The 25,874-nt window shown below is 42.7% G+C and overlaps 1 protein-coding gene across 1 annotated transcript; it reads left to right on the forward strand.

Moving 5' to 3' along the window:
- Positions 1–3,230: 3,230 nt before the first annotated feature.
- On the forward strand, positions 3,231–24,953 carry LOC126237624 (apolipoprotein D-like). Its single transcript, XM_049947738.1, has 6 exons — positions 3,231–3,346; positions 10,331–10,459; positions 10,617–10,747; positions 14,725–14,813; positions 22,714–22,809; positions 24,618–24,953. Exons 2-6 carry the CDS (start codon positions 10,337–10,339, stop codon positions 24,746–24,748), a joined length of 570 nt encoding a protein of 189 aa, XP_049803695.1. The 5' UTR covers positions 3,231–3,346; positions 10,331–10,336; the 3' UTR covers positions 24,749–24,953.
- The last annotated feature ends 921 nt before the right edge of the window (positions 24,954–25,874 follow it).

The raw sequence follows: 25,874 nt of genomic DNA on the forward strand, positions 1-25,874 counted from the left end.
CTACAAGAAACTCATGAGATACTTTTTGCAATATAGAGATCAATGGGTTATAGTAACAAGTTCACCAGTGGAGTAGAAGGAGTTGGAAAATAATAAAGCATTTAGTTTCCTCTTGAAATGTTCTTTATAAGTGGCTAAAATTTTTACAAAGAAGTGTATTCTTAACTGATGGGCACCATTCTAGATCAAAGCTATTTACCCTTGAGGTATTCACGTTATATCCGATGTTTACTAGAATATTTTTCTAGCTTTGGCCCATATTACCTCCTTCAACATATGGAAAGTAAAGACCTTGCAGGAGAAGAGACCCACTGTCAGTGATATTTGAACGCTTTTCACTTACAACTTTCGATTTGTTTGTTTCCGGACCAGGGTCCATTACCTGAAATTGGTAAGTTTACGCTTCTCCATCAACCATGAAAGATTATAAGACCATCACGGAATCACCTTTTATATGTTTTGTGAACAGTAATGATCCTATAAAACGCACTTGGGTTACGTTAAAATTTCCATTTACCACTGATGATTTCCCTCCACTAATGATCTTTAATAATAGATCTCCGTGATTTAGGTGTTAATACCTTCTATACGGTCTTACCAAGATGGCAAATAATTGCCTGTTTGGAACGATAAGTGATAAATCGATATTGTGAAGACATGCCAAAGGTTGAGAGGGGTTAGTGAAGAAGAGTTGGTTAGAAGGTTAGAAACCATTTGTGAGCGTCCACCCAAATGTCAAAAACAGCGCTTTATTCTCTAAATTAGTTTTTTATTAATAAATAGTTACTAATCAATGATAATGTCAAAATTTACTGTCAGTTTACCCAACAGACATTCCAGTATCAACTTGAATTTTCTTTCTTTTTTTGGCCTGATGGAACCACCTGCTCTTTGCATATTAACTTGCACTTCCCGCTAAACCTCACGACCAAGACCATAGAGAAAGGTCTAACTGTTTCTTGTCCACACCTGGTACAGCTGGTGTTTGGTCTGTATGGGACGAACTTTCATTCTTGCACCTCTGCTTTGAAATGTTGCACCTAAAGGTTCTGACATCGAGCGAATGAATGTGAGAAAATAACGTCTGAATGAAGCAAAATAAAATAAATGAAATCTTGTAAAAAAATGTGTCATAATAATTCAGAACGCTGTGAGTCACTCTTGCTGACTTTTACTATTATCGTCGGCCGCTAAACATTCCATTTCACACTGCTAGTTATACTGTAATCAAGAACCTAGCTTAAAGGTTTTAACGGACTTGAAAACTTCCTAAGCGACCAGTTGTTTATTGCATCATAACAGCCATGTTTTCCCGTCCACAATTCGGAGAAACTGTCTGATGGATTCATTAGTAGATTTACCACTCCAATTACCAAAATGTCCTTGGCTATATCCTGACGCATCGAGATATTAAAATAGTTGGTTGGTTTTGGGGAAGGAGACCAGACAGCGTGGTCATCGGTCTCATCGGATTAGGAAAGGATGGGGAAGGAAGTCGGCCGTGCCCTTTCAGAGGAAACATCCCGGCATTTGCCTGGAGTGATTTAGGGAAATCACGGAAAACCTAAATCAGGATGGCCGGACGCGGGATTGAACCGTCGTCCTCCCGAATGCGAGTCCAGTGTCTAACCACTGCGCCACCTCGCTCGGTAAAATAGTTGCCCCTGGTCTTTTACCTGAGAGATGACAATATTTAATAAGAGCGATCTCCCATTCTGCGGCTCTGCAGAATTTTTACAGGGTTCCTTATGTTATAGTCGGTGTTGATTTACTTATTCCCAGAATTTTGTCTGGTCTTGGTGCTTAGTTCAATAGATATGACAGAAACAGCATTACGATCTGTCTCTTTTAAGATGTGTAACGATAGCCTGAAAGTGCAGCATTAGATTTCTTTCCTCTTTCTTCTACCACAGCCTTCGACCCTGCAGAAAAGGGTGAACTATTCAAATCCTGAGGAGAGCATTTACATTGCTTTTCACTATTTTTCTCCATTGTAGACGTCCATTTACTTTTGCTTGTTGGCGATTGAATCTTTGTGGACGAGAGCTAGCATGTGTTGCTTCTTCCAGATACGATTGTGACATTCAAAAAGTAATGTAGCATTAAATGTCTAAACGTACAGTCTGTTTGAGACTACAGCGATCACTTAATATGCTTTTACAATAAATTTATAGTCCTAGAAGACCGCAATTTGAAATACCAAAAAATACTGTGATATTATATGTCCTTACATATTGTCTGCTGCAGACTACAGCCGTCACTTATAGTTGTACAACCAATTTATTGTGTTCCTAGATCGAATTTTATATATCTTCGTGGTCGGTTTCGGCTACGAAATATGGCTCTGAGGTTGACTTTTATAGTTTTCGGGTTTACTGAGCTGGCTAGTGAAAATCCTAAAGACATTTCACCCATGGAAGAATGAATAGTGTTGGAAAGGGAGTGAGATGTAACTTTAATCAAAAATAACTGCTTTCAGTATCAAGTCGTTAAACTGTTCTGATGAGGTTTCAATCCTATTGAATGATTGAGATTGGGGGAGGGGTGTAGATAGGAAGGATGTGACGTAAAAACAATCGAAAGCGATGAATATTAGTGTTAGATTAATATTAGGCACGGTTGATTGGCTGGTGGGTAATCAGCTAGTTACTAAAATGTAAACTTTCACGGCCGGAAATATCCTGTCCATTATAATTATCCGGACTGTTATGCCGTGGTCGGTTGATGAATTCTGAGGTGATTCCCAACGTTTCGTCTCCGACTGCGGGAGACATCTTCAAGGGGGTCCGTAGCTTGATGGAAGGTCCAACACACACACTGGCTCGCTACTGACTGCCGCTAAATTCCGTGTCCGCGCGCCCCCGCGGGGGCGCGCGGACACGGAATTTAGCGGCAGTCAGTAGCGAGCCAGTGTGTGTGTTGGACCTTCCATCAAGCTACGGACTCCCTTGAAGATGTCTCCCGCAGTCGGAGACGAAACGTTGGGAATCACCTCAGAATTCATCAACCGACCACGGCATAACAGCCCGGATAATTATAATGGACATAATCAGCTAGTTACCGAATAATTTGCCGAAGGACGAATCCGCCCTGACTGCGAAGGTGACTGACCTCGACAGAAGTTGAGTTACGTACGAAGCCAAACATGTTTTGGCATGGTTCGCACGCAATGCTTTGCTTTCTTTATCGCCAGGTGTGAGTGATCTGCCTCCAGGCCGTTGCCATTGGAGGCGAAGCTGAGCCGTGTGCGTCATATCAACTCCACGTCTTATCATATAAAAGGGCGCCCTCGCGACTCACTGGCAGATTTTCAGTGAACTCGGTTATCCGCTGATCTGTTTCACAGGTGAGTTGACAGGCCGATAACCACTCAGCAATCTACTTAAGTAATTAACTGAGCTTATAAATAACTCTGATTTTAGAACGGAGGATTATAGACCTTTGCCCGAAGGTAGCTAATAGTAGAGAAATTCGTCGCTAAAAATACTGTTCTGCAAATCTCTATATCTACATCAATATTCAGTAATCTACCTGGCGGTGTGTGGCGGAACGTACTTCCTTCCCTGTTCCACTCACGAATGGCTTGTTGGCTGAATGACTGTCGGTAAGCCTCTGTGTTAGGTGTAATTTAACAAATTTTCTCATAATTGTCATTTTGCGAGATGTATGTGGGAGGAAGTGATATACTCTCGAAATTTTAACAGTAAACCTCCCCGTGTTGCACAACACCTCTCTTGTTGCGTCTGCCATTGGAGTTTGTCGAGCATCTCTGTAACTCTCTCGAGTCGACAATACAATCCCGTGACGAAATGCACCGCTTCCTTGTGCCTTCTCTATCTCTTCCAGCAGTCCTACCTGTTCAGGATCTCAGATTATTGAACAATACTCAAGAATCGGTCGAACAAGCGTTTGGTAAGCCACTTATTTCGTGGATGAGCCATTTTTCCTTAAGATTCTTCCTTTGAATCCCTGTTTTACGTTGTAGTTCCACTTGTCTCACTGGCTAATTAATCCTAGGCATATCACGGTAGATATTGCAGACATTGCTTCCAGCACTTTGTCATTATTAGTGTAGCTGTATAGTAGTGGACTTACGTTCTTACGTATGCTCGATATATTACATTCATTAACGTTCAGGGGCAACTGCCAGAGCCTCCACCATTCATCAGTCCTCTGAGGCCATTCTGCAAATCGATACTGTCTTCTGGCGTTGCTACTTTCTTGTACACACGCCATCTGCAGCATCTTCGAACAGTCTTAAAGAGCTTCCAAGGCTTTCCACTAGATAATTTATTACATCGTAAACAGTAATGATTGTATCTCACTTGCTTGTGGCACTCTAGATATTACCTTTACGTCTGTCGATTTTGTTCTGTTAAGAGAGTCGTAATGAATTCTACTTGCAAGACAGCTTTGAATCCAATCGCAAATATGGTCCGATATTTGGTAAGCTCGTGTCAAATGCCTTCGTGGAGCCGGCCGAAGTGGCCGTGCGGTTAAAGGCGCTGCAGCCTGGAACCGCAAGACCGCTACGGTCGCAGGTTCGAATCCTGCCTCGGGCATGGATGTTTGTGATGTCCTTAGGTTAGTTAGGTTTAATTAGTTCTAAGTTCTAGGGGACTAATGACCTCAGCAGTTGAGTCCCATAGTGCTCAGAGTCATTTGAACCATTTTTTTGAACCCTCGTGGAAGGACAGGGCGAGCTGACTTTCGTAAGATTGCTATTTTCGGTATCCATGCTGATTTTTGTGGAGGAGATATTCGTCCTCCAAAAATGTCGTAATTTTTGAGCATAAAGCATGTTCCATAACTCTACAACATATTCATGCCAACGATATAGGCCTATAATTATGTGCATCTGCCCTAAGAACCTCCTTGACACCGGGAATGACCTGCACTTTTTTCCATTCGCTAGGTATCCTTGGTTGCTCCAGCGAGCTACGATAAATTGCTGCTAAAAAAGAGCAAGTTATTTAGCATAGTCTTTGTAAGTATCTGTTGTGGCCGTGATGGCTTCCCACTACTAAGTGATTGTAGTTGCTTTTCTATTCCGACATCGGCTATCTCAGTATCCGCCATTTCGACGTTCGTATGATGATTGCAAGGAGGGACTCAGTTACAGTTTCGGATGACCGAATTCAGTATTTCGGGTTTCTGTCTGTTATCTTACGTTCCGATCACTGTGTAGTGACTGAGTGACTGAACAGATGATTTCGAACCGCTCACTGATTTTACGGAAGTCTTACAGCTTTTAATCAGATCGGTTGCCAAAGTTTTACTGTCAATGTCATTCAACGCTTACGGTCCGTGCAATCATTATGTATATCTCGACAAGACAATCTTAAAAACTTTACGTAAAATGTGACTTTTAAATCTGTGCGTCATTAAGTGTCACTCACAAAATTTGTGTCCCTATCGACTGAGCAACTTCGCGAGCAGACAGTCTCATAGTGACGCGCTTTTCCCGGAAATCCTGTCCACTTTCTCCAACCTACGCTCACACACAGTTAATCTCTGAATTCTCCTACTTATCAGATAAGGAAGCTAAAACACAGCAACCAAACTACATCCAGAAAGAATAAATATATGTGTGCGGAATGTGAGTGGCATCCGTCACGTTGGTAACAAATGGTTAGCTTTATATTCAGTGCGATGCTTCTAAATAACTGTTGCAGTATATATGTTAGGAACGGTAGATTCTTGTGTATATTTAGATTCACATGAATAAAAAGGGGACCAGTGATGTGAATCTTGAAAAGGCCGCGCTAGACGTGGGAGACCAAGGTCGGTGTTCCTACACATCTGTCAGACAGCGTGGATTTTCAACTGAGCAGTAGCGCATACTACGAAGATTGATTGGCGCAAGATTAAGCCATAAAGTAAGTCTTGCACCATTAAAGCCGCATCACTTTTCAGTTTTCGTAGACATCGTTCGGAGAACTATAACCAGTTTTGAGCGTAAGTGTCGTGATGTTGTAAATGAAGGGAAATGGGGAAGTGGTCAAAAGCAATTGAACGCACACAGGTGTGCAAGACTTAATGACGAAAATAGCTTCCGCGTCATGTATCACTGCCAAGAAACACAGCTCGATGATACTTGAACTAGACACATAAAGAACTGCTACAGTACTGTACGGGAGGTAGGTGAAAGAAATACGCAGCGAGACGAACAGAATAGATACTTTTATACAAGGCAGGACGTGGTTCTTCATGAGGTGTGACATAACCACGCGCGACGGAGCGTTCTGTACAGCGTGCTGCCGGCCGCTGTGGCCGAGAGGTTCTAGGCGTTTCAGTCCGGACCTGTGCTGCTGCTACGGTCGCAGGTTCGAACCCTGCCTCGGGCATGGATTCCATGATGTCCTTAGGTTAGTTAGGTTTAAGTAATTCTATGTCTAGGGGACTCATGACCTCAGATGTTAAGTCCCATAGTGCTCAGAGCCATTTGTACAACGTGCTCCCATGCCGGCCACAACGGTGGTAAGGAGTTCTTGTGATACGGTGTTTCATTCCTCCACCAGAGTGACTGGAAGGTCGTTGGTGCATTTTGACATGTTGCAGTACGTCCCCCCAAAGCATCCTACACATTCTAGATGAGATTTATGTCGGGAAACGACCAAGCCAGTCCATTCGCCGAATATCATCTCGTCCCAGAGCTTCCTGCATTTGCGCTTTTTGGTGCGATCACCCATAAAAATGAAGTCCCCATAGGAAAGGAGTACAGTGTCACAATAACGACGACTGGTGTGTGACCCGTTTTCAAAGATTTGGATCCCAGCACGTCCACACAATTATGTCTCCCCACACCATGATACCAGGACTAACAAAACGATCATGTTCGACAGTGTTCCTGGGTTCATTACGTTTTCTCACCTTTCGTTCAGTAACACTACTTAGACCGAGTCTGCTCTCAGCGGGGAGCAGCTTTATCTAGCTCGTCCTAAAGTTTTGCAGAGCAGTGTAGCATTCGTAGAATATTCACTGTGCTGATCCGACTCGCACTTTCAAGCTGCCTCACACTGACAGGTAGTTTTTTTTCTTTCTTTTCGTCGGCTTATTTTATTCTTTGAACTTACAGTTTTTTGAAACTGTATCACTATCTTTGCGAAGACAGATCGTTACGACATGGCACGTTCAAGGGATATTTCGGGACACAACCACAGCGCTATTCTAACGATTTGGTGATAGCCACAACATCAGGGTAACAAGCTGATTTATTTCAAGCACATTGGTAAACACTCGAACCGTACCCGGGTTACATGTTTGCTTACATTTGGTACAGCTGGATACAGCTGGGTACAGATGGCATAGAATCGACATAAATTATTACCCTCCTCAGTAATTATTGCTAAACCTTCCGCGAAAGCTTCAAACTCGTCAGCGTAGGGCTGCTCCAGATTCGACCTTACACACCCACATCTGTATTCAAGTCTAAACACGTACTGCGCATACAACTTTACGGTATGTGGCGGATAGCACATCGTGAACCATTGCCACCTCCCTCCTTTCAATATCGAGGTTTTTTCATCCCGTTCATTTATTCTCAATCGTGATGATCGCAGACTGACGTGTAATACCCAACAACCGGTCGAAGGTGAGTTTCCCAACTGCCCTCTTCATTAGTGGATTACATTTCCTTAGGAGTAGCCCAGTGTATCAGTCTACCATCTGCTCTTCTTGTAACTAATTTTACATCGTCGTTCCTCTTTAAATTGCTCCGCACACCCTTAGATATTTGACATCTCTGATAATTGTTTTCATCGCTATCTTTTGTATGGAAGTAGCTGGTAGCTGCGGTTTTTGGTCTTTTAGTGTTTTCATTAGTATGGTCATTTCTTTGTAAAATGTATATGACTTGTAACTGTCTCTGTGCATGGACCGTCAACGTGTTTCATTGGAAAACGAGAGTTTTGAGTACATTCATTGTGCTGTCAGAGAAATTTCTCTGGTGGAAGGACTTGAACGGCGCCTCAAGCTGCCATTTGTGTCGCTTGTGCTTTAAACTGGCCCTGAATCGATGTCTGTTCACTAAAAGGAGAGCAACAATGGTTACAGTCAGGTAGTTTTAAACTGAAAGCTCGGGGAACAATGGACGTGAGAGACGGGGATAAGAGACGGAGAGAAAGAGGAATGTTATAGGAGATAAATGATGAAGACATAGGGAAAAGAAAGCTGCATGATTGACTGAGAAACTGAAAGAGGAAGAAGTAGTAGTGTCAGAAGATAAAGCATTTTCTTTGCTGTTTCCCGTGTAGAAACAGGTCACATACCTTTATTTTGTAAAAAACAGTTATGAGGTTGACAAAAGTAAGTGCATTACTTTATTTTTCAAAGGCAACAGAGGACTGAATTGCGAGGAGAGTGGATAGTAGCAACACTGGAATTTGCGAAAGCTTTCGGTTTACGGGAAGGCGCAACCAGTATAAATTAGACCTTGCGTTGGCCGTATGGTGAGATGTTAGGTTCTCGCATTAGGGACGACGGCAGTTGAAATCACCATACGGCCACTTAGATTTAGTTTTTCTTTGTTTTCCTAGAACGGTTAACGGAAATGCCAGGATTGTTTTTTGAAATGGACTCTGCCAAATCTGCGGTCCATTCTTCCCCTATCCGATATTGTGCTCCATCACCAATGACCTCTTTGTCGATAGGTCGCTACACTTGCTTGTCAGATTCGACAGTGACTAGTTTAAAAGTGAGAGCTGCGTTCAAAAATGTAGCGTAAGACGGAAGAACGAGCATGTCCTGTCCAGACTGTGTGACACAATGTGCCACTTTCCTTTTTCAGTCGGCTACAAGAAGAGGTTGCTAGTGATAAACCGGAGGTTTTGAAACTTAAGTTAACGTTTTTACCTAGAGGATAGCGTTCCATTCCTTGCTACAGTGCAGTAGGTCCAATTAATTGGTTTATAGGGGTATAATTCACTAAAGTGGGTGAGTTAGTAAAAACACATATTCGTCTTGGCATAAAGAGGAGTTAAACATTTTACTTTCCCTGTCACCCTAATTTAAGTTTCATATGGCCCTTCCAAACCATTTGAGGCCAACACTGCGATGGTTTCCTTGATAAGTCTTGGCTGAATTTACAACAGTTCATTAAAGACTTTGTAGAAATACGTTCTCATATTATATGTTTCTTTATTGTTTTGGCCTACTAAGGACAGCATGAACCAACTTCCATCTTCTTTCTTTTCTCCTTTCATTCCTGCCAGCAGTTTTTCATTCCTTACCTATGTTTTTCTCTTCCTTTTGAAATCTATAATACGCCTGTCTTTTTGTTTGTTTTCTCTGGTATGTCTTTGAAACGTTCTACTTTTACTTGAACTTTTATCTTTCTCCTATTTCTTCCTCCGCTGTTTCCATTCCCTGCAGATCTGCTTTAACTTCTTTGGCCCAGTTCATTGATATTTTTGGGTTTTTGTCAAAAAAGTTAAAAATTCTTTTTTCATCTCGCCTTTTTTCTCTTCCTCGATGTGTCTAACATTCGTTCTATATATTCATAAACATTTTTATTGCTTCTGAACTCCCACATTCCATTGGCATATTTTCCTGAATATTTTCCTATCCTTCATTCCTATTTAACCGAATTGTTGTCTGTATTTAACGTAAGCTTTCTGAAGCATAAAGGTATTTTGGTCTGATGACTATGCTGTAGTACTAGAGTTTTGCATTTATGGGAACAGATATTATAAAGGATTTTTTGTTAATTGAAGTGCCATTAATTGGAATATTACCTCCATTTCCCTTGCCCTCGATAATATAGCGTCTTTGTCTGAAGAATTTGGTTGTATTATTTCTCCTAGATATTTGTATTTTGTATCCTACTTTATTCTTCCATAAACAGTTTCCATGTCTTTCGGCGCGCCGGCCGCGGTGGTCTCGCGGTTCTAGGCGCGCAGTCAGGAACCGTGCGACTGCTACGGTCGCAGGTTCGAATCCTGCCCCGGACATGGATGTGTGTGGTGTCCTTAGGTTAGTTAGGTTTAAGTAGTTCTAAGTTCTAGGGGACTAATGACCACAGCAGTTGAGTCCCATAGTGCTCAGAGCCATTCGAACCATTTGTCTTTCGGCGTCTCCCTCATATCTGCTATATACTCTGGTTTCTTTTCTAAGCTATACATACTCATTGTTGCTATCGTTATTATGTTAATTATTGTAATTTAGTGTTTCGCAGTTGATTATTGTTCTGATTCTTCTTTTAAAACTTTCTATATACGCTACGGCTTGTTTTATGACCTTGTAGTAGTCATGTAGTGATCCACTGAAACAACTGATAAATGAAGTTAAATCGTCTCGGTAACAAGACAGAATATAACGTTGTTTCTTACAGGAACCAATGGCTTCAGCAGTTTCTTTCGTAACCGTTCTGGTCCTGGTAGCGACTCCATCGCTGGCCCAGATCGGCAGTACGGGACCCTGTCCCAACGTCACACTCGTCTCAAACTTCGACGCAGCTGCTGTGAGTACTTCAGCTTTGTTCTTCAGTTATTTTCGTCATAAAGAGCTGTACTGAGATTGTAATGATGCCAGTCATAAATTCTTAGTGTATCCTGGAATTTTGGCGGATAAAACTTTCTTTGCTGCTTAAAATAAGGAGCTCTTCCTCTCTCCCGCAGTACTTGGGGAAATGGTACGAGCAGTACCGCTACTTCGCCATCTTCGAGGGGGACGGCGAGTGTGTGACCGCCACATACACTGACAATGGGGACGGCACCGTGGGAGTCGAAAACGCCATGATTGACCCAGAGTGAGTCGATATTTTCACACAAACAAGCGCAGCAAGTCAAGCCAAGCAATTCACATCCTTATGGCCGACAAATACATTTGATGGACTTTTCTGAAGGGGAAGCGGAGAACGTAGGCGCAGGCTGTGCCTGGTACACATACTTTTGTGACGAGGGGACTGGTGAACTTGTAAGGAGATCCACCTACTCAACCAGGGCTGGCACTAGAGTTTGTTAGTTCGTGTACCATCGCTTCTTTTTTAGATGCTCAGCACGAAGTAAAATGCTACAGGAACCTTGTCTGGGATACATTACTTTCACATTTTATTTATACAGGGTGTTACAAAAAGGTACGGCCAAACTTTCAGGAAACATTCCTCACACACAAAGAAAGAAAATATGTTATGTGGACATGTGTCCGGAAACGCTTACTTTCCACGTTAGAGCTCATTTTATTACTTCTCTACAAATCACATTAATCATGGAATGGAAACACACAGCAACAGAACGTACCAGCGTGAATCCAAACACTTTGTTACAGGAAATGTTCAAAATGTCCTCCGTTAGCGAGGATACATGCGTCCACCCTCCGTTTCCTGAAAGTTTGGCCGTACCTTTTTGTAACACCATGTATAGCTGTGGTGCTTTATTCGTACACCATTTCATGATTTCCTTGTATTTTAATTATTGTTTTCTTCCTTGCGTTTAACACAACGACGTGTTACCACTAGTGCCACTTGTTGACCAATTCATTATTTTTGATGCTATGCAATGCCATTGCTAATATATTTACTTCTTTATGTATCAACCATCCTCACTGTGCTACTCTTGTGTTTTTTTTTGTACCGTTTCCAGATTTTCTGATTATGATTGTAATCTAAACGCGTAAAATAAAATGGACATATATCTCTTACTTGACCAAGTCACACCTTCTGTATATCATTTCAGTATGAGTTTGACAAAATACAGAACGTATAATGAATATTGTAGTAGGTGTACTAAGAAGTCTGAGAATTATTTCGCCATTTACTGTGAAATGAATATTAGTTACGGCAGCGACAGAGGAGTTTGCATATGTTTTTTGTTTTGTGGATATGTTCACCTGCGATACTCGATAAGTGAGACTTAATTTCTGACGCAAATCTGCAAGGTATAAGGTTGCATGTGCACTGAGAAGCCGATGAAGAAAACACAGCTTATGGTAGTTAGGTTAGGTTAGTGGTGTTTAACGTCCCGTCGACAACGAGGTCAGCCCGCATCTCGTGGTCGTGCGGTAGCGTTCTCGCTTCCCACGCCCGGGTTCCCGGGTTCGATTCCCGGCGGGGTCAGGGATTTTCTCTGCCTCGTGATGGCTGGGTGTTGTGTGCTGTCCTTAGGTTAGTTAGGTTTAAGTAGTTCTAAGTTCTAGGGGACTTATGACCACAGCAGTTGAGTCCCATAGTGCTCAGAGCCATTTGAACCATTTGAACAACGAGGTCATTAGAGACGGAGCGCAAGCTCGGGTTAGGGAAGGATGGGGAAGGAAATCGGCCGTGCCCTTTCAAAGGACCCATCCCGGCATTTGCCTGAAACGATTTAGGGAAATCACGGAAAACCTAAATCAGGATGGCCGGAGACGGGATTGAACCGTCGTCCTCCCGAATGCGAGTCCAGTGTGCTAACCACTCCGCCACCTCGCTCGGTAGCGCTTATGGTAGTCATGTAGCTTGTATGGCCGCAACCAAGCTAACTGGGCATGTGAGGGGCTGACATGAAGCCTAGATGGATGTTGCAGATTTAACACACAAAAACACCCATGGTTATTTCCAAATTTTTAGTGTTGTTACTTCTCGTGCCGTGTTGGACTACATGGCAATCGTGAAGGGTTGGTAGAAAGAGTATTTGCACAAGCTATCTTTTCACATCTTGTGGAAATATGCTCCCACACGTAAATAGAGTATACAGGCGAGCAGCAATCTTGCTATGTGTGGTGCAAGTACTTCCTGCTCAGCTCATGTGCTCATCCAAAGTTACATCAAATTTATTCATGGTTTTTATTAATGTTTTGGAGTTGTAGCGCCCATAAGTTTAATAACAATAAACATATTTCCTTGTGCGTCAAACCGGTTAGAATATACGTACACTAATGGAAATAAGTATTCATACACGAGAGCGAGGAAAAGTAAACTGCCTTTATTGACAATATGAAACCAAAAGCACTAATTGGATATGCACTATACACATTGGCCAGTCGCCAATGCAGCTACGCTGGTGTATAGAACGAGAATGAACAATCCTTTACAAAACAAAATACAAAAACGTCTGCCAAGTTCTCTACCGCGCTGGGAATTAAGTATTCATACACCAACTGAAAATGACACTTCTAACAATGCAAGAACATGTTTAATACTTTGTATGCATACCCTTCCGATTTATTACTTCTCGCAATCACCATGGCATGGAATGGACCAATTTTCTTGTAGTTTCCGACGTGATACCTTCCCATTCTCGAAGGAGAGCCTCTTTCAAAGAGGCCTTACTACGGATGTTGTGTTTTCTCACCCATGTTTCCAGTTCACTCCACAAATGTCGATAGGATTCAGGTCCGGACTCTGAGCTCGTGTTTTAAGAGTGTGTGGAATAGAGCAACCATAGCCGGACAATTTGCCCCGTATGTTTGGGATCATTGTCCTGTTGGAAGTAATAATTTCTAGGAAGAGCCAAGCCACCATCAACACTCTGTTGTAAGTTCTGTTTGAGAATGTTCATATGCACAAATCTGTCCATGGTACCTTCCACAAACACTAATTTTCCGACACCGGAGGCTGACATACAGCCCCATACCATCACTCCACCACCTCCATGCTTCACCATGGGTTGAAAGTTGTTTCGGTCGAGGTCTGTATTCGGTCTTCTCCAGACCAAGATCCTACCATCATTGCGCACGATATTAAATTTGCTTTCACCACTAAACAATACACTATCCCAGAAGTCTGCTGTCTTGGATACATGCTGTTTCACGAATTCCATCCGCCACTTCGTGTTCTTTTTGCTGATGTAGGGCTTTCGTCTCGGGACCCTGGCTCTGGAGCCCGAACGATTGAGAATGGTACGAACTGCCCTCGGAGTGATGTCCTTTCGGAAGTGGTCATGCCAAGCGGTTCTAGGCGCTTTAGTCTGGAAACGCGCGACCGCTACTGTCGCAGGTTAGAATCCTATCTCGGGCATGAATGTGTGTGATGTCCTTAGGTTAGTTAGGCTTAAGTAGTTCTAAGTTCTAGGGGACTGATGTCTTCAGATGTTAAGTCCCATAGTGCTCCGAGACATTTTTTTGGTGATGTACATATGCGGATAGTGCCGACACTGTCGTTTTCGGGTTTTTCTTAATGATGCTTAGTAGCATTCTGGTCTCTCTTGTTGTAAGCGTCTGTGGACGACCGTGTCGTTCACTGTTTATTACTACATGTCTGTCGTTATATCGCTTAATGATGGATTGCACAGTCGCTCGGCTTCGTCCTATGATGTTCGCAATTTCGGCGTACGACTTGTATTGAAGGTATAGGGCGACAACGATGTTTCGTTCCTCAGTGGTCGTTTCCTTCCCCTTGCGGCTCATTCTGCTGTCCCACGGTACCCACGTCCGACGTGCTGTTGCTTCACGGCCGCCACAGGACTACACAAGTGTGGCATGCACTCCGGGGCTGCGTCAGCCGTTTGTTTGGTTAAAGGTAGTCCGCTGTATGAATACATTTTGCCTGTCGTAGACCGTGCGGAGTGTAACATATTTTATTTTCGCAGAATAGATTCATGGCATACGGGAAGCTTCATTACCAAGAACATGGTTAACAGACGCTACATCATCGTACTTATTCGTATCGGCGCTGTGGGTGATTTACTATCCCAACACACCATCGTAGTTTGTCACCACCTACTGTATGAATACTTATTTCCATGACTGTATTTAATGTCATTAGTCAGTGATTTCTTCAGGTCATTAATGACTTGATCCGTTGTCTTTCAGAACGGGCGACCCAGAAATCATCAATGGACAAGCCAGTGTGGATGGGAACACAACGGAAGGTCGCCTGGTCGTTATCTTCCCACAGACCGGTGAGTGTTTACGAGCAAATCGCCTCAGAAACTTTAATATGTGTCAATGCTATCAGGCATTGACTCCTGTTCCACAATATATTTCTTTTAAAAGTCATCAGTCTTGTGACTGCATTAGTACCGTTTCTGTCTCTTTCTCTCTTCTACTAATCTTTTCATCTTTGAATCCCTACTTATCAAAAAATTCTCTATAACATTATACTTCGTCTGCACTAATCAGTTACACAGTTTTAACGTTTTAAGCAAGTTTTGCATTATAATGTTCTTTCACTATCGCACACTCTGCTCCCCTGTACTACTAGTGCCCTCTCTTGGCAGAAGCTGTCCTTGCATACGCTGCGTACGCGATGCTAATGCACTAGCTGGAGGTAGTACTAAATGACAACGTAGACGACGCTCATTCCGTGTTTTATAGTGAGAGCACTTAGTGACTGGCGACGAACTTTAAAGATAATTCATTTTTCTTGCTATAAAATATAAACAGCAAACATGACGTTTCGATGTAATGTATTATTTATTTACCCCCAAATCTAACGGCTACTCTCTTTTGGTTTTGACTTTTTCATTAGTCTCTGGGTAAATAATTCGGGGCTAATAAAACCAAATTAATTAAAGTTTTGCCCTTCAACCATAAAGGTTTAACATGCTTCATGTCAAATATTTAATACAGTCATTAACTGGTCTGTTAACAGACGTTTGAAGCTGTTTTGTACAAGGAAGTTCGATTCTTTAAAGAATCAGGAGTGAGTGGCTACTGGTATGTTCCTGTTTGTGGAAAGCCTATTGTGTAGATTCCTTTTCTCTCCTATATACGTACCTAGTACTTGTTTATTTTGTCCGCATTCATTCATTTAATTCTTAACTTTGTTTTGTGGCACCACATTTCAAGTGCTATCACTCATTTTTTTTACTGTTTCTTCCACGATTTACGTTTCTCTTCTCGGTAAAACTATGCTCAAAATGAACATTTGTAGGAAGTCCTTCATTAATTCTATGTCAATTTCTGTCTTACACTGATTTCATCTTTCTCCTAACATGTATTTTAATATATTAATGCAAAAAATACTATTTTACTTGCATATTTTGGTTTATTGGAACTGGCGTTTCTCTGTTGGTGTTAGTTATAACCTAACTTTGAATGGCAATGTCTTAGGTTGATTAGGAATTGGATGCGAATGTCGGAACATACCCAGTTAGTCAAAAAAGTTTCGAGAATGGAATAATAAGAAAACAGATAAATGTTAAAAAGGTGGTTTTAATGCTTCCCGTGTTCTCCAAAGTCTCCTCCAACGAAACTACGTACAACGCACAGAACGTTCATAGATCCATATGAAAGTGTCAGAAAAGTCCTTTTTCTGGATGTTGTTAAACTCGTGCTTCACATTCACGCCTCAGAGACTCACTGCACACATTTTCTTTTTGTGGTAGCTCCGCATTGATAACACCAAATCTAGTCACCCATGGTGACTTATCCCAGCTAAGAACTGTCCACTTTTTTATTTTCAATCATGTCGCGGTTTTCTCTTCTTCAAAATATTCTGGAAAATGTCTGTAACACTTGATTTGGAGATGTTCGTTCGTTGTTCCATTGCGATTTATGTCATAACTACGCTGCCGCACGTCCTCTGCTTACACTGCCTGCTCACAACTGATTGGTCGAATGTACAGCTGTTGTTTAGGGTTGGTAGTTCCAGATGCTACTTTAGTTACTGCACTGTCATCGTTTATACGCCAGTAAAAGAATCAGTCTCGGAACATTTTGAATGAAAGGTACAGGATAAAATGACTCAGTTATCCTAGATGTTATTGAAACTAGTTCGACCCAGTAAGAAACAACAACACAAGAAACCAGAGCGCCTTATTGAAATTATGCTGTCTGAAATAAATGAGCCAAAGAATGATACAGAGACTATTAATTTTGTAGACCATGAGCACTGGCTTCTTAAAAAAAGAGATATACACTCCTGGAAATTGAAATAAGAACACCGTGAATTCATTGTCCCAGGAAGGGGAAACTTTATTGACACATTCCTGGGGTCAGATACTGCACATGATCACACTGACAGAACCACAGGCACATAGACACAGGCAACAGAGCATGCACAATGTCGGCACTAGTACAGTGTATATCCACCTTTCGCAGCAATGCAGGCTGCTATTCTCCCATGGAGACGATCGTAGAGATGCTGGATGTAGTCCAGTGGAACGGCTTGCCATGCCATTTCCACCTGGCGCCTCAGTTGGACCAGCGTTCGTGCTGGACGTGCAGACCGCGTGAGACGACGCTTCATCCAGTCCCAATCATGCTCAATGGGGGACAGATCCGGAGATCTTGCTGGCCAGGGTAGTTGACTTACACCTTCTAGAGCACGTTGGGTGGCACGGGATACATGCGGACGTGCATTGTCCTGTTGGAACAGCAAGTTCCCTTGCCGGTCTAGGAATGGTAGAACGATGGGTTCGATGACGGTTTGGATGTACCGTGCACTATTCACTGTCCCCTCGACGATCACCAGTGGTGTACGGCCAGTGTAGGAGATCGCTCCCCACACCATGATGCCGGGTGTTGGCCCTGTGTGCCTCGGTCGTATGCAGTCCTGATTGTGGCGCTCACCTGCACGGCGCCAAACACGCATACGACCATCATTGGCACCAACGCAGAAGCGACTCTCATCGCTGAAGTCGACACGTCTCCATTCGTCCCTCCATTCACGCCTGTCGCGACACCACTGGAGGCGGGCTGCACGATGTTGGGGCGTGAGCGGAAGACGGCCTAACGGTGTGCGGGACCGTAGCCCAGCTTCATGGAGACGGTTGCGAATGGTCCTCGCCGATACCCCAGGAGCAACAGTGTCCCTAATTTGCTGGGAAGTGGCGGTGCGGTCCCCTACGGCACTGCGTAGGATCCTACAGTCTTGGCGTGCATCCGTGCGTCGCTGCGGTCCGGTCCCAAGTCGACGGGCACGTGCACCTTCCGCCGACCACTGGCGACAACATCGATGTACTGTGGAGACCTCACGCCCCACGTGTTGAGCAATTCGGCGGTACGTCCACCCGGCCTCCCGCATGCCCACTATACGCCCTCGCTCAAAGTCCGTCAACTGCACATACGGTTCACGTCCACGCTGTCGCGGCATGCTACCAGTGTTAAAGACTGCGATGGAGCTCCGTATGCCACGGCAAACTGGCTGACACTGACGGCGGCGGTGCACAAATGCTGCGCAGCTAGCGCCATTCGACGGCCAACACCGCGGTTCCTGGTGTGTCCGCTGTGCCGTGCGTGTGATCATTGCTTGTACAGCCCTCTCGCAGTGTCCGGAGCAAGTATGGTGGGTCTGACACACCGGTGTCAATGTGTTCTTTTTTCCATTTCCAGGAGTGTATATATGGAGCAGCCTGAGGGATTTAGTGATGGAAGTGATTGGGTATGCAAACTTCATAAAAGTTTATATGGACTAAAACAATCTCCAAGGTGCTGGAACCAACGGTTCAAGGACTTCCTAATAAATCTTGGGCTTGTGGAAAGTAAGGCAGATCCGTGTTTGTTCTATCGAGAAAACTGCAATGACAAGTTTAGTTCTGTATGTTGATGATGGATTAATATCTGAAAGTAAGAAGAGGGATATTGAAGTTTCCCTAAAGGAAATTCAAGATGAGTTAAAAATTGCTGTTGAGCCAGTAGGATATTTCTTAAATATTAATAGTGTATGTCATGATAATGGATCAATAGAGATTAATCAAGACAGTTATGATAAAGACATTCTTCGGATGACAGAGGCAAATCCTGTGTCAACTCCAACTGAACAGTATCTGCAGCCAAATGAGTTAACCAGTGATAAACCAACTAATGCTCCTGTTTTCATGGCTAGCATCATATTTTATACCCAATGAAACTGAACCTTTTATATACTTTAGGATTCTTTTTACCACAGACCAATGATTTTCTCGAGGATTCTCTAAAAATTTTGACACATAGCTCACTGCAAATGCTATACCGGGCCTTGTACCAACAGCTAAATACATAAGACAGCCAAATGCTTCTCGATATGGCGTCTGTTTACATTTGGCATGTTTGTTTAGTTGTTTCTGCAACAGTGTTCTGACCCGTTTTGTGTTCCAAGGAGTATCAGCTCCGTCATTTGTTAACTTATTTGGTATAAATCTCTCAATTGCTGCTGATACTATTTCTTTGAATTCAAACCACATCTGGTCTACACTTACATAATTAATGTGGAAGGAGTGGAGATTCTCTCTGAGGAAGGTGTCAAGTGAATTATTATCTGCTTTCTGGAACAGTTATATTTTTCGGTTATTTTTGGTGAATTTGGGGGTTACAATACTCAAACTCGCTACGACAATCCTGTGTTCACTAATCCCTGAATCCATTTTGATGCTCGTTATTAACTCAGGATTATTTGTTGCTAAGAGGTCACGTGTGTTTTAACAACCGTTTACAATTCGCCTAGGCTCATGAACTAACTGCTCGAAATAATATCCAGAGAATGCGTTTAGCACAGTTTCGGATGATGTTTTATGCGTATCTGCAGAATTAAACATGTATTTTCGCCAACATATCTAGGGTAAAATAAAGTCACCACCAACTATAATCGTATGAGTCGGGTACGTGTTTGAAATCAAACTCAAGTTTTCTTTGAACCTTTCAGCAACTATATAATCTGAATTGAGACGTCAGTAAAAGGATCCAATTATTATCTTATTCCGGTTGCCAACAATGCCCTCTGCCCATGACAACTCGCAACATGGTAAGCTACCTCTAAGAGCAACAAACACGCCACCGCAAACCGCGTTTAGCCTGTCCTTTCGGAACACCGTTCTCCGCAAAAATTTCGGCTGAGCTCATTTCCGGCTTTAGCCAGCTTTCAGTGCCTATAACATTTTGATCACCAGTGCAGTGTATTAGCGCTTACAGCTCTGGTACTTTCCCAACAAAGCTACGACAGTTTACGATTGTTATACCGATGTTTCCTGTATCTACGTCCATCCAGTGTTCGGCCTGCACCCTTTGTGGCTGAAGCCCATCTTGTATTTTCCATAGACCCTCTAACCCAAAAAGCCGCCCAGTCCACGCCACATAGCCCCTGCTACCCGTGTAGCCGCCTCCTGACCTATTCAGCGGAACCCGAAACCCAACCACACTTTGGCTCAAGTCGAGGAATCTGCAGCTTACAGGGTCGCAGAGCCGTCTGAGTCTCTGATTCAGACCCTCATCTCGGCTCTGTACCAGAGGTTCACAGTCGGTCCTGTCGAATATGCTGCAAATGGTCAGCTCTGCTTCCATCTTACAAGCAAGACTGGCAGCATTCTGTTAGTCGCTTGAAACCAGAAAGAATCTCTTCTGATCCAAAGTGACACACATCATTGGTACAGACGTGAGCCACCACCTGCAGTTGGCTGCACCCTGTGCTCTTCATGGCATCTGGGGGGACCCGTTAGACATCTGGAATGACTCAACTCGGTATGCACACGGAGTGTACACTAGTTTTCATTCCCTTCTTGGCATCCATGTCCCTAAGGGGCCCCATAACGCGCCTAACGTTGGAGCTCCTAACTATCATAAATCGCAACCTCTGTGATTGTCTGGATCTTGCACGCTGAGAGGTTTCCTCTGAAACAGGACAGGCGACAGCATCTGGCTCAGCGACAGTGTCAGCGACAGACAGCACCTGGACCTGTTTGTCAGACAAATCGGAGAGGCCCTACGTACGGCCGCTTGGGAAGTCTTTCGCCGCGTGCTACGCCCCAGGGCGACCTCCCACTCGACCACGGGGGAGGGGTCAACCTCAGTCCGATCAGTAACTGGGCCGGCCACCGGTGAGGACCGATCGGAGGACGCTGACTTGCTGGACGTGCGTTGAATCCCCACGGCCGGCCCACAACACTGGTGCCCACCCACTGCTGCCTCAAACTGTGTAACCGAAGACATCACAGCTTGAAGCTGAGAGCGAGGTGTCACCAACTCGGCTCGCATCCACACACAACAATTGCAGTAATCGTAGACATCACAACTTGAAGCTGAGAGCGAAGTGTCACCAACTCGGCTCGCTCTACTGTAGACCCTGACGAAAACGCAGAGATTCAAAAACCTTACTACCGAAGCACTCAGGCGAAACTAAATAATTCGCCCCTGGCTAGGAACTTTAATATGTCACAAAATCGGTTTACTTTTGGACGCAAACGAAAACGCGAGAACTGTGGCTATTAGATATTAAATAAACAAGCAGAAACTCAAAAACTAAACTATTAAAGCACAGAGATGATATTATAAAATTCGCTCCTTGTTAGGAACTCGTTAAAGTCACAAAATCGGTTACTTCCCTGCTGCTGCTTGTGTCTCTGCCGGCTGCTGCTGCCTCACTGACTGGCTGACTAACGTCAGTGGGGCTACCGTATTTAGTGTCGCTATCTGAGTGACAGACTAGTTAGTACTAGACATGTCACAAGGTCTCGCATCATGTAAGAGGAGTCTGTCACGGCCTCGAGCCCCAAGGCAGTACATACCAAAAGTCTTGTCTTATTGGAGGACAAATTCTGGTGATCGAATTTCCATCCTCCACCGGCATTTAAACCAACTACATCCGACTCTAGTGCCACCCATTCACGGATGTTAGTACAGATGTGGATGACGATACTTTGTTATTGAGCAGAACATGTAATATTGTTTGTCTATCGAAGATGGTATCTACAGCTTTCCGGCGAAGGTTGAATTGTGAAAAATATTGCAGCTGACACTCGAATGTCGCGTTCTCAATATTAGAGGAGACCGTGACAGATTAATAAGCTCTGTATTGGTTTCAACGTATCTAGTTAGCCCATCCTCTTGATTATCTCAACAACACCTCTCACCTTTTGTAAGAACTCTGTAGAAAATTTCGTATTATAGTATTCTTACCGTAAAGACCAAAGAAGAAACTGTGAATACACGGTGTGAAAATGATACGTGCTAGAGTTATCAGTCAAACGGATCAGTATGAAACCAACTATACGAAACGGGTAATATTATTTTGACAGATCGGTGTAGAATGAGTGTCTTTCAATAAACAGACTTTTTCGATGGTGGACTTGATTTGATTCGTCTCAAATTGCGCCGTGTGTAGTAATGTAAGGAACTATAGCTTCGAAATGAAAGAAAAAGGTGTAAAATTTAAACGATATTTCCAATATGGTACCGAGGTCCCCCAGATCGAAACATAATCATAATTTGATGTGAAGACGAGCATCTGGACAAAAATAAATAGAGTAATTCATCATAGGTGCTGTAAAGTAATGCTCTGTAGCTGACGTAAGCAACTGCAGGAGTCACCGTCGAACTACAGAGAAACTAACGTAGGAAACTCTACGACGTCATTGCCGCTATTCCCTCGACAGTATCTTCACTTGTCCCATATATACGTCGTATTTTCTACTTCTGTACTAATTGCCTGTGCTAGAAGTAGAGTATTAGTAGTATAAGTTATATTAATTATCCAGAGATATTATGTGTTAATGATTTACATCCTTTATTTTCTATGTAACTGTTATCACTGTACGACAATTAAACAGACAGAGAACAAGATGTATTTTAGTGCTACATTAATAATAGAAAATTCACAGTAAAAGATCATTTTAGTGAGAAGTACGCTGTCAATAACGCTACAAGCGTAGTAAGGTAGGTACTGCAGTAATTATGCTATTTAAGGTACGGATGCCTCATTTTCCATCATGAAAATATTACTCTTTGTGTCTCATTCCGTTACTGACGTAGACTGAGTACGTTCGAAGCTTCTAGTGTATGAATTCTTGTTGTTTCACAACCTTTGTTGCAATATATCCCCCAAAAGAAATAAAACGATTGCAGTTAGAAGCTTGAATATCAAATCCGATTGCAAATTTTTCTCTCCAGGTTCATTTGAGGCGCCATACTGGATTCTCAACACGGACTACGGGAACTACTCAGTGGTCTGGTCGTGTATCGACATTGGAGACGCGGCTAACATGCGTAAGTACTGCTGCTAGCTGTTCGGCAGCTTTGTGATCAATTTTTACGTAAGTGGTCGTAATAAGCTTTGATTGCTACGCAAGATGTAGGTGAAGTGGGACCTGTGGAACAAACAAATATCTGCGCAAACCAGACAAACACGTGGCAATGCTGAGTTCTGTTGTTGCCACCATACTGCTGTAACAAGCTACTGGTCAATTGGAAAATACTGACCGTGGCTTTTTTCTTTTCTTTTTTATTTTATTTGTTTATTTTTTTATTCTGGACTACGCTCTCTGACCGAGACCAACGAGAAACATACGCTCGCACTTAATTTCTCAATTACCTGGTCCTGAATCAGCAGAACCGAAAGATTTTCGGGAAATTATTTTTTTCGTCAAGATATGCGATGAATACTACTAGAGTGACAAAATAAACACAGCACTAGTATCGATCGTTGTGCCTCCTTAGTGTGCTACATTTCAAATATGATACGGAGTAACGAGTTCAGTATTATCATCTCCTGTGTGTCACAGTCTCCTGCATAGAGAAGCACTCTCACTTAAGATTATCTGTAACATTTAAATGTTCTTTGTTCTTACATGTAGCAAGTAGGTCCTCTGTACAAAAGCATGCTGAATTTTGCTAACTGAAGACACTGTATGTAGGAGCCGGAGCTTACTGCGTCCCCTCTTCTAAACCTCGTTGTGATGGTGTAGGTTTTCTCCTCCACTCTCTGTGTCAGCCTAGCAGTGGAAGCAATAACTAAGGACACTTTCATGCTAAAGCACCAGATATTATCAGATCTCGAGTACTCTGTTTTTTAGTTCAAACCAGCCACCCACACGACAGAATTCAGAGCTTCCTACAAGCAACAAATACATTGATTCGGCAAAAAAAAGGTCTGCAGGCTCGTTTGTATGAGCACACATTTAGAGCCAGACCACCACGTACTCTAGACTGTTGTTTTTAGCATCTGTGCACATCAGCGGAGTGGAAACCATAGCTGTACATTTCCTATGATTCTTTCCGTGAATACTACACAATTAACACAGACATCATTTTCATGCCCGGTCAAACTGCCACTAACGCATACGGCTAAAGACTAGTAAATACTGGCCGCTGTCAAATGGTTCAAATGGCTCTGAGCACTATGGGACTTAACTTCTGAGGTCATCAGTCCCTATAACTTAGAACTACTTAAACCTAACTAACCTAAGGACATCACATACATCCATGCCCGAGGCAGGATTCAAACCTGCGACCGTAGAGGTCGCGCGGTTCCAGACTGTAGTGCCTAGAACCGCTCGGCCACTAGGGCCGGCGGCCTCTGTCAACAACAGCAGTGTAATGAATATCGAAGAAATAGAAAAAGTGTCCAGTGGTCATTTCGCTCATCGGTCGCTAACAAATTGGATTATTTCTTGTGAAGCAAAGCAAGTGTTTGGTTACTTTCATTCCAGTGAGCAGTGTGAATGATTAACTTCGTGGATTTGGCAGGATTCTGGAATGTCAGTCGAAGAGGAAGTTAAAGCAATGATGTTTTGGAGTTTGTATTGAAATTGTCAGAATACATTTTAGGCATATAATTTCATGCTACGATATGAAAGATGGACAAAAGTAGTATAGTTGAAGCAAATTAATTGCTCTTATCGAAATACTGAATTAGAGAATCATGTGTTAGTATTGATATTTTTAGCCCTTGTTTTATCCAAATTTTGTATTGTTATTGATCTAATATGAGGAATGTGGAAACATATTTCATTTTAGCTTACGTGGAGATCTTCAGCCGCAGCGTAAAATTTCAAAATCACTATTTTTTGTTTCAGAGTTCTCGTGGCTGCTCACAAGAGAAAAATACCCCACCGACGAACTCATCCAAAATATGTTCTCTGTTATGACAGCGAATGGCCTGGACACTGAGAGACTGAGAAAAACAAACCAAACCTGTGAAAATTGATTATCGGTGTGAAGCTTCCTAGGATGATGAAGTACATTTAATCAGTGTCATAATCATTGTATCTAATGATTTGTAATGACAGATAAATGTAATGAGACTACCACAGAATGTGAAAGTTGTTGTATGCGACATTAATTAAATGACATTTGATGAACAGAATGTGTAAGTTGTTGTATGTGACATTAATTAAATCACTTATAATGAGTATTTTTCTTTTTACTACGGTGGAGAGTAGTACTGTAATTATAAAACATATGAGAGAAAAATTAGTAGCAAAATAAAATAATGTGAAGTATTCGAAAACTTCTTCGAGGTTTTGACAGCGTTGCTGTACTACATCAAATAGCTAATTGATACAGACGATAATGACTGACAAGTACATCACACTCCATTAAAAACACTATTCCGTATATTGAGTTACTATATTCATTATCGCACTTCCGTTTTCCTCGACAGCGTAACTCCAACCTGATAGCAAAATACGTTACCCAGGTTAAATAAATGATTCTAAACTAACTCAAAAATAACGTGATATTTGTCATGCTCTGCTGTAAAATTAGTGTCAGGACAGTGCGCTGTCTGTCACTAGAGCCTTCGACGTCCTTCCATTATGTTTCATTTACACTCACGCATAGAACGACACTTGCTATACTGACGCTTTTTCGTTCACAGTTCTTGTAACGCGAGCTCTAGACCAATAGTACTTTGAGATGATGAAAAGGTGAAGCGTAAAACATTCCCCGGAAACGTTTGACCAGCAATCGGACATGCTACCTAACTACTGCAAGGTAACGTAAACTTACAAAACTCACAAGGAGTAATAAAATCACTGTTTTGTACCTTCAGAACACCCAGTCATAAATACTACCAGCAGATGTTGAACAGTGTGTTCACCAAATCACAACAGTGAATTATAGCAATAACTCCCTTTCTTCACCATTATTAGTTCCTTGGTCCAGAGATCACATCCACTATAAAAGTTATGATGTAGAAGGTGTCAACAGAAAAATCATAGAACACTTATATACAAACTTAAAAATATGTGCACCGGGGCTGCTACACTGCGTGCGGCTTTTAGCAACCGTTGGCGCGACGAAAGATTGGAAATAAACATCACGAACCGTGT

The sequence above is a fragment of the Schistocerca nitens genome, chromosome 1 (assembly GCF_023898315.1).
Source record: "Schistocerca nitens isolate TAMUIC-IGC-003100 chromosome 1, iqSchNite1.1, whole genome shotgun sequence".
Lineage (NCBI taxonomy): Eukaryota > Metazoa > Arthropoda > Insecta > Orthoptera > Acrididae > Schistocerca > Schistocerca nitens.